This window comes from Macrosteles quadrilineatus, unplaced genomic scaffold (assembly GCF_028750875.1).
Source record: "Macrosteles quadrilineatus isolate MER2022 unplaced genomic scaffold, UCM_ALF_1.0 Scaffold_1__1_contigs__length_201487025, whole genome shotgun sequence".
NCBI lineage: Eukaryota > Metazoa > Arthropoda > Insecta > Hemiptera > Cicadellidae > Macrosteles > Macrosteles quadrilineatus.
This window is the reverse complement of record NW_026542594.1, coordinates 108,507,887-108,531,494: the sequence shown is the minus strand read 5'-3', so window position 1 is coordinate 108,531,494 and position 23,608 is coordinate 108,507,887. Positions and strand designations below refer to the sequence as shown.

Below are 23,608 nucleotides of genomic sequence, written 5' to 3'. Positions count from 1 at the left end.
TCAGAGTCTTTTTATTTTTCTTTACAAATAAACATATTGAAATATTTGTATTTGAATGTGTTTATTGTAAATTGTAAAGCCATTTTTATTTTTCTTTACACGGGTCAGAGATTTGTTTGGGCCAAGATCGGGTCGGGCCAAAAAAAAAAATAATTTATTTTCAAAGAAACACTCTTATATATATTATTATAGAGGAATTAAAACGTTAAAATTAGAATTAAATATTAAGTTTGCTCACGACTAAGAACAAAGACACAACAGAGCAATTGCCATACTGCCACTAGCCAGAGCCAGTGGAGAGTGGTCTAGTGACTAAAAGCCGTGACGCAACAGTGCAAAGAAAACTAAGTCAAAAGAAAGACTATTTATCCAGAGGTACCAGTTTAATTATTTTTTGTTTATTCCATACCTAGTTTAAAATATATTTTAGTATTTTAAATAATAAATTATAAACAAAAGAAATATCTGATATAGTGTACAGATCTGTATCTTGTTCTTTTATTTTCCTATTGTCCTTTTTGTCATTCAGTAACAAAACAAAACAACACTTCTAAACGTCTGGTTCGGCATTGTATGGTCACCATTTCATCAGCAAGTCTACAAATATTTTATAATAATTTTATGAAAGTTTTCATCAGTAAAATTATTTTTTTCTTAAGTTAGATTGAGTTTCAAATAAGATATTTCTAAGATCCAATACAATATTTACAAGACACAAACTACCATGAATTAATTTCTTTGGAAATTGTCTGTAATAGTTTTATACTTTTGAATAAAGAAATATATCTTTTTGTCTCTACTTCCTTGTTTCGTTACTTGCATTTTGTCAGCAATTGGAACAACCGGGTGGTGTAAGAGGGGTGTGGGAGGGGGAGGGTCTATGACCTTGAGTGTCCCGGGCCTGGCTAAAGGCCCTTGTAGACGGGGCCAGTAGTGGCGTCCACTGTAAGTGGCCAGTACTGGCCGCCACAAAAAACCGTGCTAGTGGCCTCGTGTATAGGGGTACTGGCGCCTTTCACGGCCAGTAGCTAGTGGCGGCCATTAAAGTCAAACCTGTTCGAGTTTTGTGGCCAGTGAAGCGGCCACTAACAGGTCACGTGACCTACTGGCAGCCATCATTGGCCGGTTCTTAAAGTGCCGTGGCCGCCAGTAGAGCTTTTGCAGTCACAGTGTGAGGACCTGCGTGTAGATAGTTGTTTGTGGACCAAGTTATTTCTGTTCTGTGCTGTTTTTCTGTGATTTCTGTGATGGTTTTTGAATTAAACATGTCAAATTCAAAACCTACGAAAGATAGCGGGACTCAGAAAACTGTTGAGAAAAAGAACACAATTAAGTGGGGACCAGATCATATTCAAACATTCTTAGAAACGTTCCAAAATTACGAATTGCTCTGGAATGTGAGGCATGAAGATTACTCGAACAAAGCGAAAAGAGAAAGCTGCATGTTGAAATTGAAGGAAGACATTGTTAGTCAGGGTTTAGTTGTTCCAGATGTGGCCTTTTTAAGAGCAAGAATAAAAACCATTAAGACGACGTACAGAAATGAATTGATGAAAGTGCTCTCTTCGAAAACAAGCGGATCTGGGGCTGATGACGTGTACACACCAAAACTTCCCTGGTTCCAAACAGCAGACTCGTTCCTCAACACTGTAGTTGTCACTCGAGAATCTCATTCGAATTTGGTAAGTTTAACATAAAATATTTATTATACAGGCCTATTAAAAATACCTCATTCATGTAATTTTGTTGTATTATACACTAAATCTAGTGATTACTGTCCACATTCAGCAGGTGTAAAAAAAACTATTTTTATATGGTACAAAGTAAAAACTGATATTCCGTACCAAAAACATCCTAATGATTTTTATTTACAACAATTGGTTCTAAAGTTATGATAATTTATGTAAAAAATCCTTACTGACCGACAGACAGAAAACTGAGTGAGAAATGCCATATTCTTATCTTAGTTTTTTGTTTGTTTTGACCAAAACAACAGTACCCTAACCAACACAAATTTTAAAACACCCTGTATTTACTGTACAAAGGTAATAAAAAAAACTCCATTTAGGACACATATATATTTTTAGTTTCACGTTCAATTCCAAGTTAAAGGTAAACACTGTTCCTTTAATTACACCATATTTACATTCCGATGGCTTTCATTTGCCAAGGAACTTGTCCTTCATTGTTGAAGTATGCAGCGAGTTTTTCCCTTCTTTCTGATGCCTGCTTTGAGTAGGTGTTTGATGTACAAACACTACTAACGGATGGTAATTCGGTCCCAGTTGTCCGCCATTGCCCTGGATGAAGCACTCCTGTTTCTGTGTCCTCATAATCTGTCCATCCCCGTTCAAAATATTTACCAGGTGATACTGTACGCAACCAGTTGTGAATCGAGCAAGATGCCTGCACTATTAGATCAACTGTTGATACATCAACTTCAATCTCTTTTCGAAATACTCGAAATCTAGCTGCTAAAATGCCGAACGCATTCTCAACGACTCTTCTTGCCCTTGACAACCGGTAGTTGAATATGCGTTCTTCTAAGGACAAGTTTCTTCTAGAGAAGGGTTTCATCAAATTTGGGGATAGGGGAAATGCGTCATCTGCTACAATAACGTAATCCGTAGGCAAATTCAGGCTGTTTTTGTCAATTGCTCTTTTCAAAGTAGACAACCTAAACACGCATCCATCATTAGCCCTTCCATTTGTGCCCACATCTACATACACAAACTTAATATCAGCGTCCACCAAAGCCAACAGTATTACGCTGTATCCCCCTTTGTAGTTGTAAAATTCTGAACAAGTTCCAGCTGGACGCTTGATGGCTATATGTTTGCCATCCAATGCTCCACAGCAGGATGGAAAATTCCATTTGATTTCAAAACTACTTTGTATTTGTCTCCACTCATCCAAGGTTTGAGGAACCTACAACAAAAACAATCATAAAAATATAACAAATAATTAATTAATTTCTATTATATCCTATTTGTGTTTTCAGAAACCTAACTTTGGACAAGATGACGATGGACATACGGAATCCAGTAGTATCCTTGAAAATAGCGTTGAACATTTTGAACCAGAAAACGAAGAATTGGATGATAATAATACTTCGATCGGCTCAGTAAAAGCAACTGGGTCGGTGCAACAGGATGCCCCATTTGCCACACCAATTATGAAAAAGAGACGCATATCAAAACTGTCTAAAGTCGAAACTGCAATCAACAAGCTACAGACAATTTGCAACGAGAAACAAGCACCTTCCAAAAAGATTATGGACGAGTTTGATGTGTTTGGCCAGCATATTGCCAGCCAACTGAGAACACTTCCTGCTAGAAGCTCGGCCATATTACAAGGTAAATTCCAAAGTCTCATTACTGAGGAAAAATTGAAACATTTGCCACTTGATTCACCAGTAATGTCATCTTATACAAGCAATTCTTCGCTTCAGACGGATCGAGATGATGATATTGAGCTTGATTCTGATTTATTCAAGGATGATCATTTTGTTTACAGGCAACTTCCTTAAAGTATTTTTTTGATATTGTACTAAGGTTTTGTGAGTTATAATAAATTATAAAAAAAATTCTGAATCTTTTATTAGCCCTGTCTAGGTCTCATAATAGTGGATGATGAATTGTAATTTGTTAAGAATACTGTTTGATTTAATAATTCTAGGTTTTAATCGTAAATAATCACTTAGAAGGCAAGATTATAGGCTACTCTTTTTGGTTTACATTTAAATAATTAGCATTACATAGCACAACTTTCCCACATATCTAGCCTAGAGTCTTTCAAGGTGTGGTTTACTATAATAAACTAGTAAAACTCACCTTTAAGTAAGGTTGTAGTACATTTATGATTGCTTGGAGAACTTCAGGAAGGAAACGTGATATTGTTGTTGCTGGTATGCGAAATAATAATGATAGGGACTGAAAGCTATCACCACTTGCTAAATAACGTAGCGTAACTTCTAATTTTTGCCTGGCCGTTATTGCATTTCTCATAATTGTGTCTCTCTTAGCAATAGTTGGCTCTACAGAGCTCAAAAGCCAGTTAAATTGTTCAACAGTCATTCTCAATTGTCTCTTGTACTCTAAAGGGTCTTCCACTGACAGTTCATGAAACAATGTTGATGAAGCTCCAAGGGTTTCTCTACGACTTAACCAGTCTTTTACCCACACTCTATGTTGGTTTAAAATGGTTTTCAACTCCTCACTTACAGCTAAAACACATTCACGCACCACTTCATCAAAAGCCTCGTCAAATTCACTATCACTCTCCATATTTATGTCAAAACAACAACAACGTCCTCCAAGATCTACATTACACTGGCGGTCACTGAGTGAAAATTATTGGAAGCCACTATTAACCTCGTGTATAAGGGTACTGGCCGCTAAAACTAGTGGCGTCCACTTATGGCCGCCAGAACTGGCTGCCACTACTGGCCCCGTCTACAAGGGCCTTAAGGTTGTGTAAGAGGGGAGGGGTGGGGGAGGGTCTGTAACCTTGAGTGTCCCCGGGGCCCGAACCTGGCTGTGAGAGTGATTCATGGTTTTTTGTTCACATTCTACTACCCTTCCTTCCGAGAAAAAGACCCTACAGTTTCAAAAACATTAGACTTACAGTATAAAAACATTGAGTTGTGTTGCTAATTAGGGCACTATAATGTCTCTGCTGTCTGCTTATGTTGCCAAATTAGCATTTAACTTTCTTTTGTATTGATTTATTATAATTTTATATATATTAAGAGTTCCTAATTAATTGTGATATTGTTTAACTTGAGTTTATGGATTTTTATTTTTTTCATTTATATTAGCTATCAAAATCAGTTGTTTTAGGTTTTTAATCTCTTGCAATACCGTAGGTCTATAATACTGTGTATGACATGATATGCAATTTTTACAGTCTTTACTATAACTATATCATAAGCAATGTATGTGTGTTATTTACTGTTTTAGAGTTTTATAGTTAGTTTACACAATATATTTTCTTCAATGAGTTCTCCACTTGTCATGTTGCTTAGCCTATTACTATTTTAGGCCCTATAAAAAATAATTCCTATGTAAAGCTGTAGGCCTACTAATGCCAATAATAGATAATTCTTTATTTATGATGATTTAACTAATAATGCTATTGTAAGCGTGAGGTTATTATACTTAGGACGTTAGGAGGCAGGGAATGAATGATTCATATTGCAAGGTGGAAACATAGAATTTTTATTTTCTTCTTGCTTGCAGTCTTGAAGCCAGTCCACAGACCCTAAACTTGTGATAAGGTTAATTGATTTGTTTATGATCCTTTTATATTAAGCTCCATTAAAAACTTGTTGTAATATAGCTACTCTATTTAGATATTTCAACGGTTATGAAGATGGGAAAGAATGGTTTGATAAAAAAAAATTATTTTCTTCTTTCTTGCAGTTGAGGCAACTCCTAAGCTCTAAATAAGTTATGAACATGAAATAATATACATAAAAACAATCTTTTTTCATATTTTATTTTAAAGTAATATTATAAACACAGATAGGAGTTAAAAGAAAAAAATCCGGTAATTAATAATTTTTGGCCCGACTCGATTTTGGCCCGAAACCCGAGGACCAAAGTTATCGGCCCGACCCGACCCGACCCGAACCAAAAAAGTCTGACCCGCAGACCCCTACTGATAATATCACAAAACATAAGAGGGGAGGATTGTACCATATTATTTCCAATAAAGCAGCTCATGGCTATTTCCCGTCGTGACGTCATATCACGCCATATCACGCCACCATCACACCACCTTTCCGGTCCGTACGCAGCCTAAATCCCCTCTCCTCAAGTCAGTCCACACCATGTAATAGACCCGTCAACATCATACCCCTTGCGGCCCTCTGAGCCTTATTTAAAATGTAACCAGTGTATTTACTTACAACACCCCATCCCTGACTCCAAACGTACAGTACGATGCCGACGTACGGTACACATCTTCCACATCATGGTATCTTAAAGGAGAGTAGTAGTACTACCAAACTACAAACAGTTTTTGATGCCAGTTGTAAGTCCAGTTCGGGTTCATCACTCAATGACATTCTTCTGACTGGCCCTAAGCTACAGAACAACATTTGTGACTTACTCATCCAATTTCGACGTCACAATATTGTATTTTGTTGTGACATTCGACAAATGTACCGCCAGATAACTATTCACCCAGATGATCGAAACTTTCAGTTAATTCTTTGGCGTCAAGATCAACAACACCCAATTGATACTTTCAAATTGAATATCGTTACATATGGCGTGAACAGTTCTCCTTACTTAGCCATTCGGACACTTCATCAGCTAGCCATTGATGAAGGACATAAGTATTCTATTGCTGCACAAGCTTTGCAAAACCATGCGTATGTTGACAACATTATCACGGGGGCAGAAACTACAGAAGCGCTCGCTCTTCAATCTCAACTCATTGAATTATTGAAACTCGGATGTTTTGAATTGAGGAAATGGGTTTCAAACTCTCAAGAACTATTGACTTCTATTCCTCAATCACATCATGAAAATCCAAAGTTCCTCCAAAACTCTGATGATCAACATTTCAACGAGCTAGGACTTCGGTGGTCTCCAGCAACAGTTTTAAAGTTGTTTCCTAGCAAAGATGGTATATAATATAATATAAATACCTCGTCACAGCTCTGTAGTTACTGTAGATTACAGCTGTTTCGGCATTAAAATGCCATCATCAGATACACATACATCCACCTGAATTGGCGTCGTTAAACTGTACATATACACGAACACGATAAAAACACAAAAACACGTAAAACAAGAGACAGGCCTGTCGCGTACATGATTGCTACGAGTACGGAAGCTGACTGGACAACTGCTAGTTCATTCCAGCTGTGGCGGTATTATCTGCTGGACTTTGATCCCTTGTCTGTGGCTTGCTCCGTTTGATAATGTTATTAAAAATGGTGTGGGATTTAAATTGTAATTGATCGTTTAGTATGGGCTCATTGCTGCTTTTTATTTTATGAGCTTTATAAATCTCATATTCTTCAAGGGTATCTAATCTATTTCCATTAATACAGGCGTGTAGAACTTCTAAGCCGTTGTCCAAATCAAGTAAGTCGTGATTGTTATCAACCAGGTGTTGCGCGAACGTGGATTTTTGTTTGTCAGTCTTCCCGTTAGGGCGATGTTCTTTGTACCTAATGCTAAAGGATCGTCCTGTTTTTCCAATGTATGTACTCGGGCAACTAGCGCATTTGATTTTATATACACCTGATTGGTCAGCTTTATTTTTATTTATCTTAGGTTTTAACATATTAATAACTTTATTGCTAGTTCTGAAAGCTAGTTTGATCCCATGCTTTTCCAACTCATTCTTTAAGCTGTGATGTAGGTGGTGAGAATAATCTACGCAGACAAATTTTTTGTTTTGCGGGGTTAAGTTCTGATTTTGATTTTGTTTATTTTTGTATTTCTTTACTAAGTTGTCAACCATTTGAATATCATACCCATTAGATACGGCAATTTATTTGATGATTTTTAGCGAATTTCCCATATAGGGAATATTAGCGAATTTCCCATATAGGGAATAAGCTATTACCGTAGTACTCATGGTAAGACCTGGACACGGGACCGATTTTTTGTTTTGTTTTAAGGTCCCTAGAGGCCAAAAACACCATCCGTTCAAATTCATATATATATATATATTGTATATTGTATTGTATATATATTTATTGTATATATATATATATATATATTTATATATATATATATTTATATATATATATATTTATATATATATATGTCCGTTAGCGCGATAACTCGAGCAAAAATGATCCGATTTTGATGAAATTTGGTACAAACGTGTAAACCTACGTTTATTCGAACGAGTTCGCGAACCAGCATGATCGGACCATGGGAACGGGGGTTTATGGGGGCTTTTATGGGGTAAAAATGGGTTTTTCCAATTTTTGACCCAAAAAACATAAAATTTTGTAATTTCTTTCCAAACTATTTTGTAGAGCTTAAAAAAACAAATAATTTAGTATATTGAAGCGTTATAATGCGCCTAATAGTTACGGAGAAATTGTTAATTTAAAATTCCCATATTATTCTTATGGAGAATAAGTAAACTGTTCTAGTTTGCTTGTTTATTAACATATTTCGCCCAAATTCGGAAAATGTTTTAATTTCTTACTAACTATTAACATTTTACATAAAAAAACACTTTTACCCTCCCTGTTGCAGCAAACCTAAGTATGTGTTAAACTGATTCTATTTAAATAGGGAATAAATTTGATATTTTTAAGGAGACATTTTAGTGTAAATCCAATCAGGCAAATGGAAATTCGCTTAGTCTGCAGGTTTGCTGCGGCGGGGGTATCAGTTCTCTATAGTAGTTTTGCTCTGTCATTGGGACATGTAATAAGCGATATACCATGCTATTGTAGGCGGCCAGTTTATGTGATACGGGGTGGTAAGACGTGCTGTGAATGGTTTGGTTTGACGTGGTAGGCTTTCTATATATACTAAAATCTAATCTGTTATCTATCTTTTCTATTGTGATATCCAAGAAATTTATTTTATTTGATTGTTCAGTTTCCATGGTAAATTTCAAATTAGGCGTTATATTGTTGAGGTAAAACGAATTTACCTCTTCAAATTGTTTTATAGTATGCTATGTGTGTGTTTTTATCGTGTTCGTGTATATGTACAGTTTAACGACGCCAATTCAGGTGGATGTATGTGTATCTGATGATGGCATTTTAATGCCGAAACAGCTGTAATCTACAGTAACTACAGAGCTGTGACGAGGTATTTATATTATATTAGTCATCAATCCAGCTCAGGGGCTAAACCATGTCTATTGATTCATACGCTAGTCAAGCAACATTAGCCACACAATACAAGAACATCAAACTGAAACTACACAACACGGTTCAGAACATAAAGTTTAATAAGGACTGCCTTCGTCATGGATTAAAACCTAACTATGTCCAAATAAAGGTTAGAAACAAATCCTTATCGGCTAAGAAAACTTTAGAACAGGCAGAAAAGTTATGGATTAGAAATGAAATAGGCTAAAGTTTTTATATCGGAAGAAAGATATGTTAAATAGGCTCATGCTTAGAAAATACCTAGAGTTCTCAAACTGCACGCACAAGATTATTCTTGAAGAAATGTTGGATAAAATCGAACTTTCTATCACTAAAATCATGAAGTCTAAAAAGTCCACTCTCCAAAAAAAGTTGTCTAGGCTAATTAACGAACAAAAACATAAAGAAACAGCAATCCTACACGATTTTGAGTTCTATCCTTGTTTAATAAACAATACTGATATAATATTAGACACTGATGAAGTTTCCGTGTTAGAAAAAGGATTAAAATATAACCTTCCCAAAGTAGACAAAAAAGCACAGTTTGACAACTTTATTAATGCTGAATGTGCAATTAAAGCCATCCCAGATGAAGATAGCCGAAATTCGTGTGATAGTAACTAATAAATTAAATAGGACACATGAGAATGCAAAATCAACCTCACACTCAGTTAACATACATAAGAAGGAGACATTAGCTCTAATTAGTATAAAAGAGAAGTTATGTTTAAACAACGCCTTGTTATGCAAAGCTGATAAGGGCAATACAGCAGTATTACCGGTAATGTACATAGATGATTATAATACCAAAGTAAATGATTTTATTCAGAGTAATGGTGTAATAGAATTGAAAAAAGATCCTACTAACAATTATCAAAAGACAATAAGGAAGCTTATAAACAATAGCAAAGTTCTTTTCAGCGAAGAGGAAATAAAACGCCTTCGTGTAATGAACCCCAACGCACCAATGTTAAGAGGGTTGCCTAAAGTGCATAAGGAAGGCACCCCAATAAGACCACTGGTCGATTACACGTCAGCCCCATCATACAAACTCGCTCAGAAACTTGAATCTATATTAAGCCAACAAATAGTTCTACATAATAATTACAGCCTTATCAACACCTATGATTTTATTAACAAAGCCAAAAATGTACAGGTAAACCCTCATGATTTACTAGTTTCATTTGACATTGTCAATCTCTTTACTAATGTTCCTGTTGACCAAACTCTAGACATGGTCAAAGACCACCTGAACAAAGATTCGAATTTACTACCTGAAGCAATTACCGAACTACTAACTTTGTTAAATGAAACACTCAAACAAAATTATTTCAAATTCAATGATAAATATTACAGTCAACCAAATGGCCTGGCAATGGGCTCTCCCTTATCAAGTTTACTCGCCAACGTATATCTGAACCATATTGAAAATAAATATATATTTTCAGACCTGAACAAACAAAAAAACAAGATAACGGAATATCACTGTTATGTTGATGACACAATTCTTATTTTCAAGGGTAACACTAGACAGCTCGACCTTCTACACAAGTTCCTCAACAATATAACGCCTAATTTGAAATTTACCATGGAAACTGAACAATCAAATAAAATAAATTTCTTGGATATCAAAAGAAAAGAATAGATAACAGATTAGATTTTAGTATATATAGAAAGCCTACCACGTCAAACCAAACCATTCACAGCACGTCTTACCACCCCGTATCACATAAACTGGCCGCCTACAACAATAGCATGGTATATCGCTTATTACATGTCCCAATGACAGAGCAAAACTACTATAGAGAACTGAAAATCATCAAACAAATTGCCGTATCTAATGGGTATGATATTCAAATGGTTGACAACTTAGTAAAGAAATACAAAAATAAACAAAATCAAAATCAGAACTTAACCCCGCAAAACAAAAAATTTGTCTGCGTAGATTGTTCTCACCACCTACATCACAGCTTAAAGAATGAGTTGGAAAAGCATGGGATCAAACTAGCTTTCAGAACTAGCAATAAAGTTATTAATATGTTAAAACCTAAGATAAATAAAAATAAAGCTGACCAATCAGGTGTATATAAAATCAAATGCGCTAGTTGCCCGAGTACATACATTGGAAAAACAGGACGATCCTTTAGCATTAGGTACAAAGAACATCGCCCTAACGGGAAGACTGACAAACAAAAATCCACGTTCGCGCAACACCTGGTTGATAACAATCACGACTTACTTGATTTGGACAACGGCTTAGAAGTTCTACACGCCTGTATTAATGGAAATAGATTAGATACCCTTGAAGAATATGAGATTTATAAAGCTCATAAAATAAAAAGCAGCAATGAGCCCATACTAAACGATCAATTACAATTTAAATCCCACACCATTTTTAATAACATTATCAAACGGAGCAAGCCACAGACAAGGGATCAAAGTCCAGCAGATAATACCGCCACAGCTGGAACGAACTAGCAGTTGTCCAGTCAGCTTCCGTACTCATAGCAATCATGTACGCGACAGGCCTGTCTCTTGTTTTACGTGTTTTTGTGTTTTTATCGTGTTCGTGTATATGTACAGTTTAACGACGCCAATTCAGGTGGATGTATGTGTATCTGATGATGGCATTTTAATGCCGAAACAGCTGTAATCTACAGTAACTACAGAGCTGTGACGAGGTATTTATATTATATTAGTCATCAATCCAGCTCAGGGGCTAAACCATGTCTATTGAAAGATGGTATTGTACGAGTTGCAGAAGTAAAAACTGCAACGAGCTATTACAGAAGGCCTGTAACTAAACTCTGTGTTTTACCCCTGGACTAACTAATTGTTGAAGTGAGGACACTTCAAGGCCGGGAGTATGTTAAGTTCTTTCACCTAATATTTTTTCTGTAGCCTGTTAAGAATTAATTAGAAGAGCTGATGATTTTAAAATGATTCATAATACAGTAGAACCTCTTTAATCCGAACCCCTGTAATCCGAACGTCCACTAATCCGAACGCCCTCATTACTGTACTCTATACACAGTACAGTAGTTCTTTATTGTATACTGTATTTATTGATGTACCACCGTAATTATTTCAATTGTAATTTACAGTACTGTTTATTCCCTAGGTTTACTACTGTATTAAATAAACACTGTATTTTACTTTATAAAGCATTTTTCACTTTTCCCTACCAATTGTTATGTAAAATCAACAATATGTTCTGTAATCCGAACAATTCAATAGTCCGAACTACCCGCGGTCCCAATTAGTTTGGATTAAAGAGGTTCTACTGTATCGTAAAAATAAATATTCCTTTCTGTTCTTCTTGTTAACATGGTTTACTAATTTTTTCTCTCTTAATATTTCATTAATTCACTCAAACACTCTACAGTACTCATGGTAAGACCTGGACCCGGGACCGATTTACTTTTTTGTTTTGAGGTCCCTAGAGGCCAAAAAAAAACCAGTTCAAATTCATATATATATATATATATATATATATATATATATATATAGCTAGGAGGCTGAAATTTGGTACACCGATTCTTTGGGCATTAAATAGGAAAACTAAGTAGTTTTTATTCTGATCGGGCTTTCGGGCTCCACCCCAGTGGCTCTGGAGTTTCCCATGTTAACCTTATGATTTTTCATATTTAAAAGGAATTAATGAATCATAACAGCTGTTTCAATTAAACAAGTTGGTTCTGTTCTATGATGTTCAATAGCATTAAAGTTACAAGGATTACCAACAGGGTGCAGCACTATTATTTTTTTTAAATATATGACAATAGCTAATTTCCAACCAAAAGGTGAGTGAGCGTAGCGAACAAACTTCAACCTGGAGGCGAGTTAGCGTAGCGAACGAGCTAACCAGAAGGCAAGTGAGCGCAGCGAACGAGCTCCAACCCAAAGGTGAGTGAGCGTAGCGAACGAACTTCAACCTGGAGGCGAGTTAGCGTAGCGAACGAGCTAACCAGAAGGCAAGTGAGCGCAGCGAACGAGCTCCAACCCAAAGGTGAGTGAGCGTAGCGAACGAACTTCAACCAGGACGTGGTTGAGCCATGCGAACGAGCTCTTCTTGAAAATTAAGAAGTTAAACGGGGCAAAGCCCGCGGGTACAGCTAGTATCTATATAAATAAAATTAGAGTTTTGTCTGTACATTGCTCATAATTAAATATTTTTAGGTTATTTTTACGTTTTATACATTAAAGAAGCAGAAACAAGTCTTATCTCTATTTCTCTCTGTCTGTCTGTCTTCCTGTCTGTCTGTAACACTCAAGATGGCATTTTACGCTATCTTCTCCATGAAAACGAGAGTGAGTACCTATCAAGATCCAAGTTATTTTAATGTATTCACTGGATTGGCGAGAGTGTCTTTAGCCATTAAAATATGGCTTCACTACTTTGTACATAAAATTACAGATGTTCAAAAATGCAGTTTTGTGCGATTTTTGTCAAGTTTATGTTCAATTTTTATCACATAATCATTTATGAAATACAGCTGTTCGGGTCAAGATTTTTTTTTCTAGCTGTCACTGATATGTTTACAAATGTTGTTTACAAATACTGCAACCATTTCCGATCACGTTTTGAAAGCAAATCCCAACCAAGTGAGATTAAAAAAGTTTTTTTTACATAACGGATTTAATTAATCGCAAGTCCAATATTATTGTGTAACCGTAAATGAAATTAAATAACTAGGCATCATCCAGGTCAGGAACCAGAAATTCTTTGTGTATAAAATTGTTCTTGAGTTTTAAGTATTAAGTATAGATAACCAAAAAGAAGACCTTGAATCAGTGTTGTATAGGGCTGGGACACTTAATGATCGTCGCCAATAGCTTACAATCAAGGTTTCCACTTAGTGACGGCGCTTCAATGGCGGTTGTGTAAAGTGTAAAGTAAAAAATCACAACTGCAGTGGGTGATTGTAACAGAGGTTTACTGATGATGCTAAGCTCGCTCTTCCAATGTGTCACTTTCTGTTTCTACTCACCGTGTGATGCAATCGCTGGACCAAATAGCCAAAAGGGGATATGGATCCCATCTCTTGTTTACGTACGCCTACCTATTTATTCCTAACAACCTTTTCGACGACGATCCTTGATACCGGTACTTTTCTATAAAATATGGCCTATCTACTTAAGAAATAAAATTACAAATGTCAAAAAACCCAACATTGTGTGATTTTTTGTCACTTTCCTTCTAATGTTAATAGATATACTAATCATTGTTTAGAGAATACGTAGTCTATTAAATAACAAAAAGTTGTTTGGATAAGGTTGTTTTTTTTTCTTTTTTTTAACTGACACCGATAAGTTTACATTAAAAGCTATAATTTTTTACGAGAAAATTCAAAACCAAGAGATCAATAACCTCGGGACTAGATAAATGCATTTAATTGGTCGGATGTACTATAATTCTTAACTGTAAACGTTGGTTTTTGGTACTAGTTCTTTTCCTTAGAACCGTTGGTAGCTGCAAGAATCATTTTTACGTACGAACATATAAATCTGTAATTTACAAATTAGTTATCGTTGGTGTTCCACCTTATTTATTAGAGCGGTATTCAATTTAATTGATATCTTAACTGTATAAGTTTTGCTTTTTCTGTCTGGATTCCAAAATCTTAGCTAACCCGGTATGCTAAGAAAATGATAACCCATTTGAGTAAAACATTTGTTGAGCAAACCATCATGAATAGTTTACGGCTTTACGTTGTTTATGTATCAAAAGTTCGTGGCCTATTTTGGTAATTTTTATTCTAAATTACCAATCTAAATCGTCTATGTACTTCATTTTATATAGTAAGCCGTCATTTCGACAGCATTTCGGGTCATCTTCGGTCTAAGCAAATATAAATTGTTATGATAAAAATTTGATGACATTAATAGAGATTTCCAATACTAATTTTATATGTACTTTGTTATGCTTAAAGCGTAGCAAATTCCTTAATTAAATTCTGTATTTTTGTGTGTATGTCTGTTGGTAACGCATTAATGTCCTATTTCTCAGTGTTTCACGGAATGGACAAGAGCACCTTTGATAATGAAAATGTCAACGGGAATAAAGTGTTAAATGGTAAGGTTGAGGTAGTTCTTTAAATACGTTTAATCATTGTAGAAATTAACTTTCAATTATAGGCCTACCTTAGGGCTATGCCTCATGGAACTATAAAGCATTTTTTAGTTTGATTATTGGATTTAACATATGGACCAACACGATCCGGGTGAGATTTAATTACGAAGCATTTATTTTGGCTTGAACTGTCAGATACTGTATTTTGCGAAGGTTTATATATAATAGTTTTGCCAGCATATCTGCAAACATGGAAACCAAATGTTTTTCTTAATATAAGAAGGTTTCAACTGACTACTATAAGATCCCCGTTCGTAGAACGGGCACACAGCTAGTCACAAATATTTCAAATGATTCGCACAAAACACTTGTAATACACTTTCGTTTAGTTAGTGTGATCAATAAATTAATTGTGGATATTTACCTAGTTTTTTTTTAAAAATGAAAATGAAAATGAAAGATGTTTTTTTCTTTATTCCGCTTGACAATTCTCTTCGGCAAAAAGTCCAACGAACTCTTGCCACACCAACTTTTTTTAAACCAGATTTTTATATTTGTTGCATTGCATGTCCAAAATGCATCGTCTTTTTTGTACTTCTTCAATGAACAGTTCAGTGTCAAAGTTTTCTAGTTCAACAGCAGCTTGCATGGTCATTAAGCTAACAATACAAGCACATCAACTACAGCTACAGCTACAGCTACACTCTCTACACCAACACACAAAGAGCAATGTCCAACAGGTGAGTGTGCAGATGTCTGTGATAATAGTAGCAACAGCAGTTAACTGTGGCGGCTACCGCCCTCGTGTGTACGCTCTCATGCCTACTCTAGTAACTCCAACCATGCGGGAGCCACGGGGGACGAAGGGAAATCTTAATCTACGACCGCACCGATTTATTGTGGTTGATTGAAAGTGGGTGGTTGCATGTGAAAGGTCCCATTTCCCCCTTAGTACTTTAAACCGCCGCGGTTCCCGCGCAATATCAACCGCAGCGGCTACCGTCCTCATGGAGTACAAGGGCCTCACCCATGATAAAGGTTGTTGACAAGCTACTGGGATAAAATATGTGTTAGATTGCTGATAGCGATAATTGATAATTGTATTAATAATTGATCGAGGCACACTAACAATTTAACAAACTTACCTGTTTTGTAACTTCATTTTTCTTCTTGGGTTTGTCTTTTGATGAGCTTGATTTTTTCTCTGATTCAATTGGCGTGTTTGTTTTTTTTCCTCTAGCGGGTGGTGTTTTTTTCTTTTCAACAACTTTTTTGTTACGAAGAGTCATTGATTCATTGAAAACTGACTGAAATGAAAGTTAGGGTTAATTTTATATACTGCAGCACTAAAATGAGTTAACATAGACAATTTGTAATTGAAAATATTTTTAAACATCTCCTATCCTAACTATTAATTAAAATCACTTAGAGTTTATTAAATTCAAAGCTAAACTGTACTTAAGTATCCATCATTATAACTAATAAGATTAGAGTGTGTAAACAGTTTAATATAAAAAGTACCTGGAGACCGAGCTTTGCTCGGGGAAAATCATTAGTTTACTCTGAAAGTAGCCTTAATATTGCAGATACATAAATCCATTCCCAAACTCCACACAGCTTGCCTTTACTACTTCCTTCACCACTCCCTACGTCGTTGATCTGTTTACCTCCATTCGCATTGCATGTTAGGATTGTGAATACCCTTACTAATCGTTATTAACAGTTCCCACACTCCGGACAGCTCGCCTTGACTACTTCCTTCACTACTTCCTACGTAGCGGACCTGTTTTCCTCCCTTCCCATAGCATTTTAGGATTCCAAATACCTTAATATAATCGTCATAAACAGTTCCCACACTCCGGACTATTCGCCTTGACTACTTCCTTCACCACTTCCTACGTCGCTGACCTGTTTTCCTCCCTTCCCATCCAGTTCTCACACTCCAGACAACTCGCCTTGACTACTTCCTCTCCACTTCCCACGTCACGGACCTGTTTCCCTCCCTTTCCATAGCATTTTAGGATTGCCCATACTCTTATCTAATCGTCATAATCAGTTCTTACACTCCGGACAGCTCGCCTTTACTACTTCCTTCACCACTTCCCACGTCACAGACCTGTCACTCTCCCTTCCTATAGCATTTTAGGTTTCCAGATAGGCTACCTTAATCTAATCGTCATAAACAGATCCCACACTTCGCACTGTTAGCCTTTACTAGGCCTACAATGTATTGAGTAATCTTCAGTATAATCTTTGATCAATAGTAACAAGTGATGTTTTTCCTTTTGTACTGTATTTGTAATTTGCTAGTATACTGTGGGTAGTTGGCTTATAATGAACACATGCTTCAACTTCAAGTATTTTGTTTACTTTTCCTTGTTATTTAATTCAACCAACATGGTTACTTAGCAACCCATAAGACTAATGTAAAAAAAATATGACTTTCAGTTTTGTTTTTCTACGTAATTAGATTTTTGTTGGGAGTTCTAACTGCATGAAGCTCGTTTTTAGGCCAAAAATAAACTATTTACAAGATTTGAAGAAAATCGTCGGAGCCGTTTTCGAGATCTTTCTGCAAGCAAGCAAGCAAGCAAGCAAGCAAGCAAGCATACATACAAGCAAACATTGCTTGTATTAGAGTATAGGATAGGATATCACTGCCATAGCTAACCTGCAACCTATGTGAATTTCCATTTGCCTGATTGGATTTTCACTAAAATATCTCCTAATTCCTACTAATCATACTATATATTCTATATATATTATAATTTCTAAAATACTTTTTTTTGTCTGTAGGCCACGACTTCTTTAATTCCTCACCAATTTATATAAATAAGGTGTAATTTTAAAGCTTTTTATACCCACTACACCCGAAAAATAAACAAATCACTCATTTTTCAGTATAGTTTTTTGTAAAAACTATCTATTATATAATTCTGCAAGTAATTTAGACTTGACAGGTTTATTTAGGGTCTGACTTAGGGGAGGTACGAATGAGGCATTTAGTTCAAAATTCCTCCGTGAACAGCGCTGTAGTAGAGAGCACTTTGGCAATGAAGGTTTACTAATCGCAAAAATAGTTCTGTTCATAAAATAAAATTATAAATGTCTCAAATTCAATTTTATTATTTTTTAATTATAAAATTAAACTATCATAACCTAACCGAACTAACCAAACTTGCTGATAAAGAAATAATATAACAAAAGTTTAGTAATCGGAAAAATAATTCTGTTTATTAAATAAAACTAGAATTTGCTCAATTAAAATTTTGTAATGACTTAATAATAAAATTGAACTGTAATAACCGAACCAAACCAACCAAACTTGCTGATAATAAAAAAATCTTGGACAAAAAGTTAATGCTACCAGCAGGATTCGAACCCGGGACCTACAATTCAATTCAATTCAATTCAATTCAATTCAATTCGTTTATTCACGGCAGAAGCCATTGTACAATAATGCCATTACATACGGGAGATAACAAGCAATAACAAATACTAAATAATACCACAAGCAATAATAAATATCAAAATCTGCTATTAATCTGCTACCTACAGTATATCAGCCCGGCACGCTAACCATTAGACCATCGAGGCCGATGGCTACCGACCGTTTTGTTACGGTAATGGCGTTCCCTCAGCTAATAAGAAGCCCACAGCTGTCATCGTAGCCTCTTCTATACCTCCCCTGAGTAAATACCCTTCATTTATGTTATTCGGTTGGCTGAAACATGTGAATTAAATTAATCAAAACAAACAAATATTTACTTCTCAAATCCGATTGATTTGTTTTTACTTCATCCATGACGACCAACACCAACATACTTAGTGTTGGGGATAAGGCCTCTTTTATGCACGACGTTTTCGGTCGGTCGGAATCGATGTCCCTTTTATGCAGTTTCTCCGCTGAGCGGAATCCGCTGTTTTTTTATGATGCCCGTGGTGGGGGTTGTCAGTGTTGCCAACTTTGGTTCCTTTGGCCATCATCAGTGATAGTGAACCAAGATGGATTCTTGTTTATTGGCTTATTTATACCTATTTGTGCTTAAGAATAATAGACGCCGGCAAAGGAGTTGTGGGCTGTACGTACACCCAGTGAGTGAAAGGTTTAGGGCTGTCCTTTTGTACAAAAATTCCCATATCAATCCCGGGTGATGCCTTTGATACAAAAATCCCCATGTCAGTCCTGGGAATACAAAAGTCATGAAATGAAATGAAATGAAATATTACTTTACTATCACGAAACATTTCACAGATCCAGCGTTAGCTGGTGAAACAGGTGATATTGTCAGAGATCTTAAACACTACATAATAAAACTAAAATCTACATAGCTTAAACTAAAAAACATTTACTTATCATTTAAATAATCGGATAATTTTTCTGTAAAAGGTATTGTTTGAAATCATTAGTCATATTATTCCTACGAAACTGTAAGGCTGTACCTACTATTCCGCGGATTTAAACAAACATGTAATTTTCGCCCAGTACATTTTTTCCCAATTACACCTCTTAATTGGAACTCTTTAATTTATTACAATGAATAATGATAATCTATTTACAATGATTAGGCGATTTTGATACTGTGGATGGCAGAGAGAGCATGAGGTATGTTGACAGTGCTACATTTCGCCCGACTGAAAACGCAGTTGCATAAAAGGGTTCCATTTGAACCTATGTAAAAACACGCTCCGACGGAATGCCCGATAGATTCTGGTAGATTCCGCCCGACGGAAAACGTTGTGCATAAAAGAGACCTATAAGTTTAGACACTCGAGTTTGGAGCGGTACAGAAAAGTAACCAAACTACTTAGAAAAACACAGAGTATGTCTAAATTTCCGTGGTTTTATACTACTTATTCCTGTGAAAAAAAATGTTTAGCTCGTTTAGAAATCATTTTATGACAGTCGGAAGGTAAAAACCCGTTTTCAGACTATCAAGAACCATCTTATGACTTTGACAATTTACACAATATAAACTGAATGTCAGAAATTCATCAAACTTTAATACAATATAGATACGATACATATATAGTGTGGGTTTTAAATGAGTTCCCCTCACTACTTTTTTCAACATTTCTTAAGATATCAACTCCGGACCACGTCAGATCATGGTAGAGTAGTAAGTACTTCATTTTGGCTGGGTATACATTTTTGGCCACCATCTTGGATCCGCCATATTAGATACAAAGTTTGTTTTTCAAATGTAAAGGTAGGGTTGTGACCCAACATTTCAAACTAAAATTTTACGCTGATTACAATGCCACAATTCGTTTTTAAAAATCTTGATCCATTCTAAAGTTATGAGGACTTTTTATAACTTTATTTTTAGCCCATTTTGATTTTAGCATAGTGCATTTACAAACTAAGACCATGATCTCAAAATAGTGCTAGATAAAGATAAGTACACACCACCATTCATTGTCGACCTATTTTCACTTGGTTATGTCGGATGTATTGTTTTCTGCGGCCATCTTGGATCCGCCATTTTGAAATGTGATAAATTATTTTAAATATGATGGTGTCCCCATCATTTTGAACTACTTTTTTTATGCTAAACTCAATGCAGCAATCCGTTTTTCATTTTGAAATTTGATTTTACAGCCATATTACTAAGACTCTGGTTATTGATCCAGGCAGTGCTGCTACCTTTGGGTGTTTCAGTGAACTATGTCCACTTTCGGGGTAACGCAGAACAATCACCACTGCTCTTTTGCGAATCGTCTTACTGAGATATTTCAATGCCAATAGCGATCGCTGATTCAGTAGCGCGCCGGGGCTCCGCCCGCAGTTTAGGGAGCACCATAGTAAAGGTTTTCAGCAGTCAACGTGTTAAAAGATACGTCAACATGAGAGTGATTGTAATATATTCCAATAACCTGTCTTATTAACATTTATCTAAAACAGCTGTAAAATGTTATGTTTATATTTTTTTTCCTATGATAATAAAAATACTGTTTGGTTCTAACATTTAAAAGAATCATTTTTATTACTGAAATATGTTTTAGTGGCAACGAGGACGGGATTTTTAATGACTCATACACTTTTCTACAGGATAAACATTGAAATTACCATACTATCATGATTGAAGACCTTTCAACAATTTTATCAATGTTTGTTCAACAGCAGGCTATACTTTTGAACAAGTTTAATGAAATCACTCAAACCCATGCACAGAATCCAAAACCTTCAACACCCCAGAACGGAATCACATCATTCAATTTTGATTCATTTGATGAAAATCTTGAAGATTTCAATTCATATAGACAACGACTTGAAAATTACTTTCATTTGAAAAACATTACAGGAAACGAAGATGAAGTACAACAAATCAAAGCACGAATATTGATCAATTGTATTGGACCAAAACATTATCAACTACTAGGTAGTCTTGTATCTCCAGACCTACCATCAAACAAAAGCTACGACGAATTGATTAAAATAGCTGAAAAACATTTATGTCCAAAACACAATGTTTTTGTGCTACAACATACTTTTCTATCACGTGTTCAAAGTCCGACAGAGTCCATATCTGAGTTTGTAGCTGCACTAAGAAGACTTACATTCACATGCAATTTCAACTGCCCTTCTTGTGAATCTTCAGTGGTCGATTTGTTTTTACGTGCACAATTCATTCGAGGATTACGAGATGAAACAATCAGTGAAAAGATTCTTCAGCATCCAGAATTGACTTTTGAAGGTGCGTATGAACAGGCTCTGACTCTTGAAGCATCAAAAAAGGGTTGCAAAACATTTCATGGAACTGATTCAATAAACAAAGTTTCAAAAGTTTTTCGTACAAAAAACTATGTTTGTGATAACACATCAACAAAACAAAGTCAAAATAATCAAAAGAAGTTTTATGAGCGCCTTGGAATTTCAGGACTATGTGTGCGTTGTGGTGAGAGTAACCACATGGCCAAATCATGCAAACGGGAAGTTGACACCTTATTTTGCAGTCTATGCCATAAACGTGGTCATGTTTCTAAGGTTTGTATATCAAGTTTGACAAAATCAAATTATCGCAAGGTAAATGCAATATCACATCAGTCCTAAAGATGAAACGGATCTTAACTTTTCTATTGGAAGAATTGTTCCTGTCCAGGGGTGCCCACAGGGGGGTTTGATGTCGCAAAATGCGACATCAGAATTTTATTTGGGGGGGATTTTATGATTTTGGGGGGGATTCAAGCCAGTGGTTGGTTAAAAGCACATAAAAGATTAATCAGATAATTTTTACGACCTCCTTAATGTATTACTGGGGTAATTATGCAATCAAAATCCCGTTTGACATTTTATCTTGATTAATAAATCATTTTATAATTGCTATAAAATATATAGATACTTTTATGTGGATTTCCACTTTCTGACTCGTATCATGTTTGACAGTGAGAACAACTCCATGCCAACTGCTGTCAAAGGATTATGGTTGCTTATTAAATTGTATCTGCAATTCGAGTTTTTTTTACCTTTCATTATGAACTCATTCTCAAATAGTCTCATTGCCTTGAGGACCTATTGATGGTTTTTTAGGTTTGTTTATTATAATATATTCTTGATTCATAAAAAAACCAGTATTATGATAATGATAATCATTTTGCTTTTTTTACAACATGAACAACAACATGAAACTTGTGATAATATTTTGGCTCTCCCAAATAATTATGCCTGGGTCATTTATTCATTGGAAGAAATTGACATACAGTACTGTGAAAATTTAATTACGCGGTTTTTGATAGGCTATGTGTTTACGTTAACTTCAAGAACTGAAACACATGATTCTGGATTAATTAAATTGTATTTGTTATTGTCTTTTCTTGCATCTAAAAAGAGCTTCAAACAAATTTTACTAGTCTTAGAATAGATATATAATTATTTTTTTACACCACACTACACTATTTTGACGAACTTCCCATGCAAGGATTTAGTCCAGAAAACAGCTGTTTGTAGTTTGTCCTTAATCAAATGGGGTTTCATACAGTACTACTGTACTGTAATGAGTTTTGCCGGACACCAATCAGCTGATTATACTGTATTTGGGTGGCAATGAGTAGTTATAACAAAGACTAGTGTTTTTAGTCCTTTAGTTGGTGGTAATATAGGGATTTGAACGGATTTAGTAGTATGGCGTAAACTATCATACGTCACTCGTCCAAAATGTGTTGGCCGGACTCGTATAAAAAAAACCAGATTCAGGACTAGTAACGTAATATACTATTTTACCACACTATGATGTTTTTAACTGTTTTACATATAGGTACATTAATTGGTGGCTGAAAGTTACGTTTTGCAGGCCATGCCAGCTGTCATCGTCATTTGGGGATCGAGCAGGTTTTTACATCCCTAGGGCCTACATCTCTAGGGATTTTGATGAAATTTGGTATTTTAGGTACCAATCCATGGTCTGTCCAGATGTTTTTTTTCATTTTGGATTTTTAATAGTGATATTCCATAAAACCCTATAAAATAATGGATGAAAAAAAATTCTCAGAATTGGCCCAAACGATTTTGATTCAAAATTAACATGTTATACTCTTTGACTATGACAAAAATTGTATAAACCCTCTATGCCGTAAAAATTATGGTTCAAAAGTTATTGCAACTTTTGTGATTTTTCCTTTTAAAACCAATTAACTCATGGAAAATCAGATTAAAAAAACTACATGGCCAATTT

General features: G+C 35.5%; 1 protein-coding gene across 2 annotated transcripts in view; it reads right to left on the bottom strand.

Moving 5' to 3' along the window:
- Window positions 1-23,608, bottom strand: part of LOC128982950 (uncharacterized) — a 141,310-nt gene that overhangs the window by 35,227 nt on the left and 82,475 nt on the right. For both annotated transcript variants that reach the window (XM_054402063.1, XM_054402054.1), the window contains exon 10: window positions 16,082-16,243. In XM_054402063.1, coding sequence (XP_054258038.1) covers window positions 16,082-16,243 — 162 coding nt within the window. The remainder of the gene's footprint in view (window positions 1-16,081; window positions 16,244-23,608) is intronic.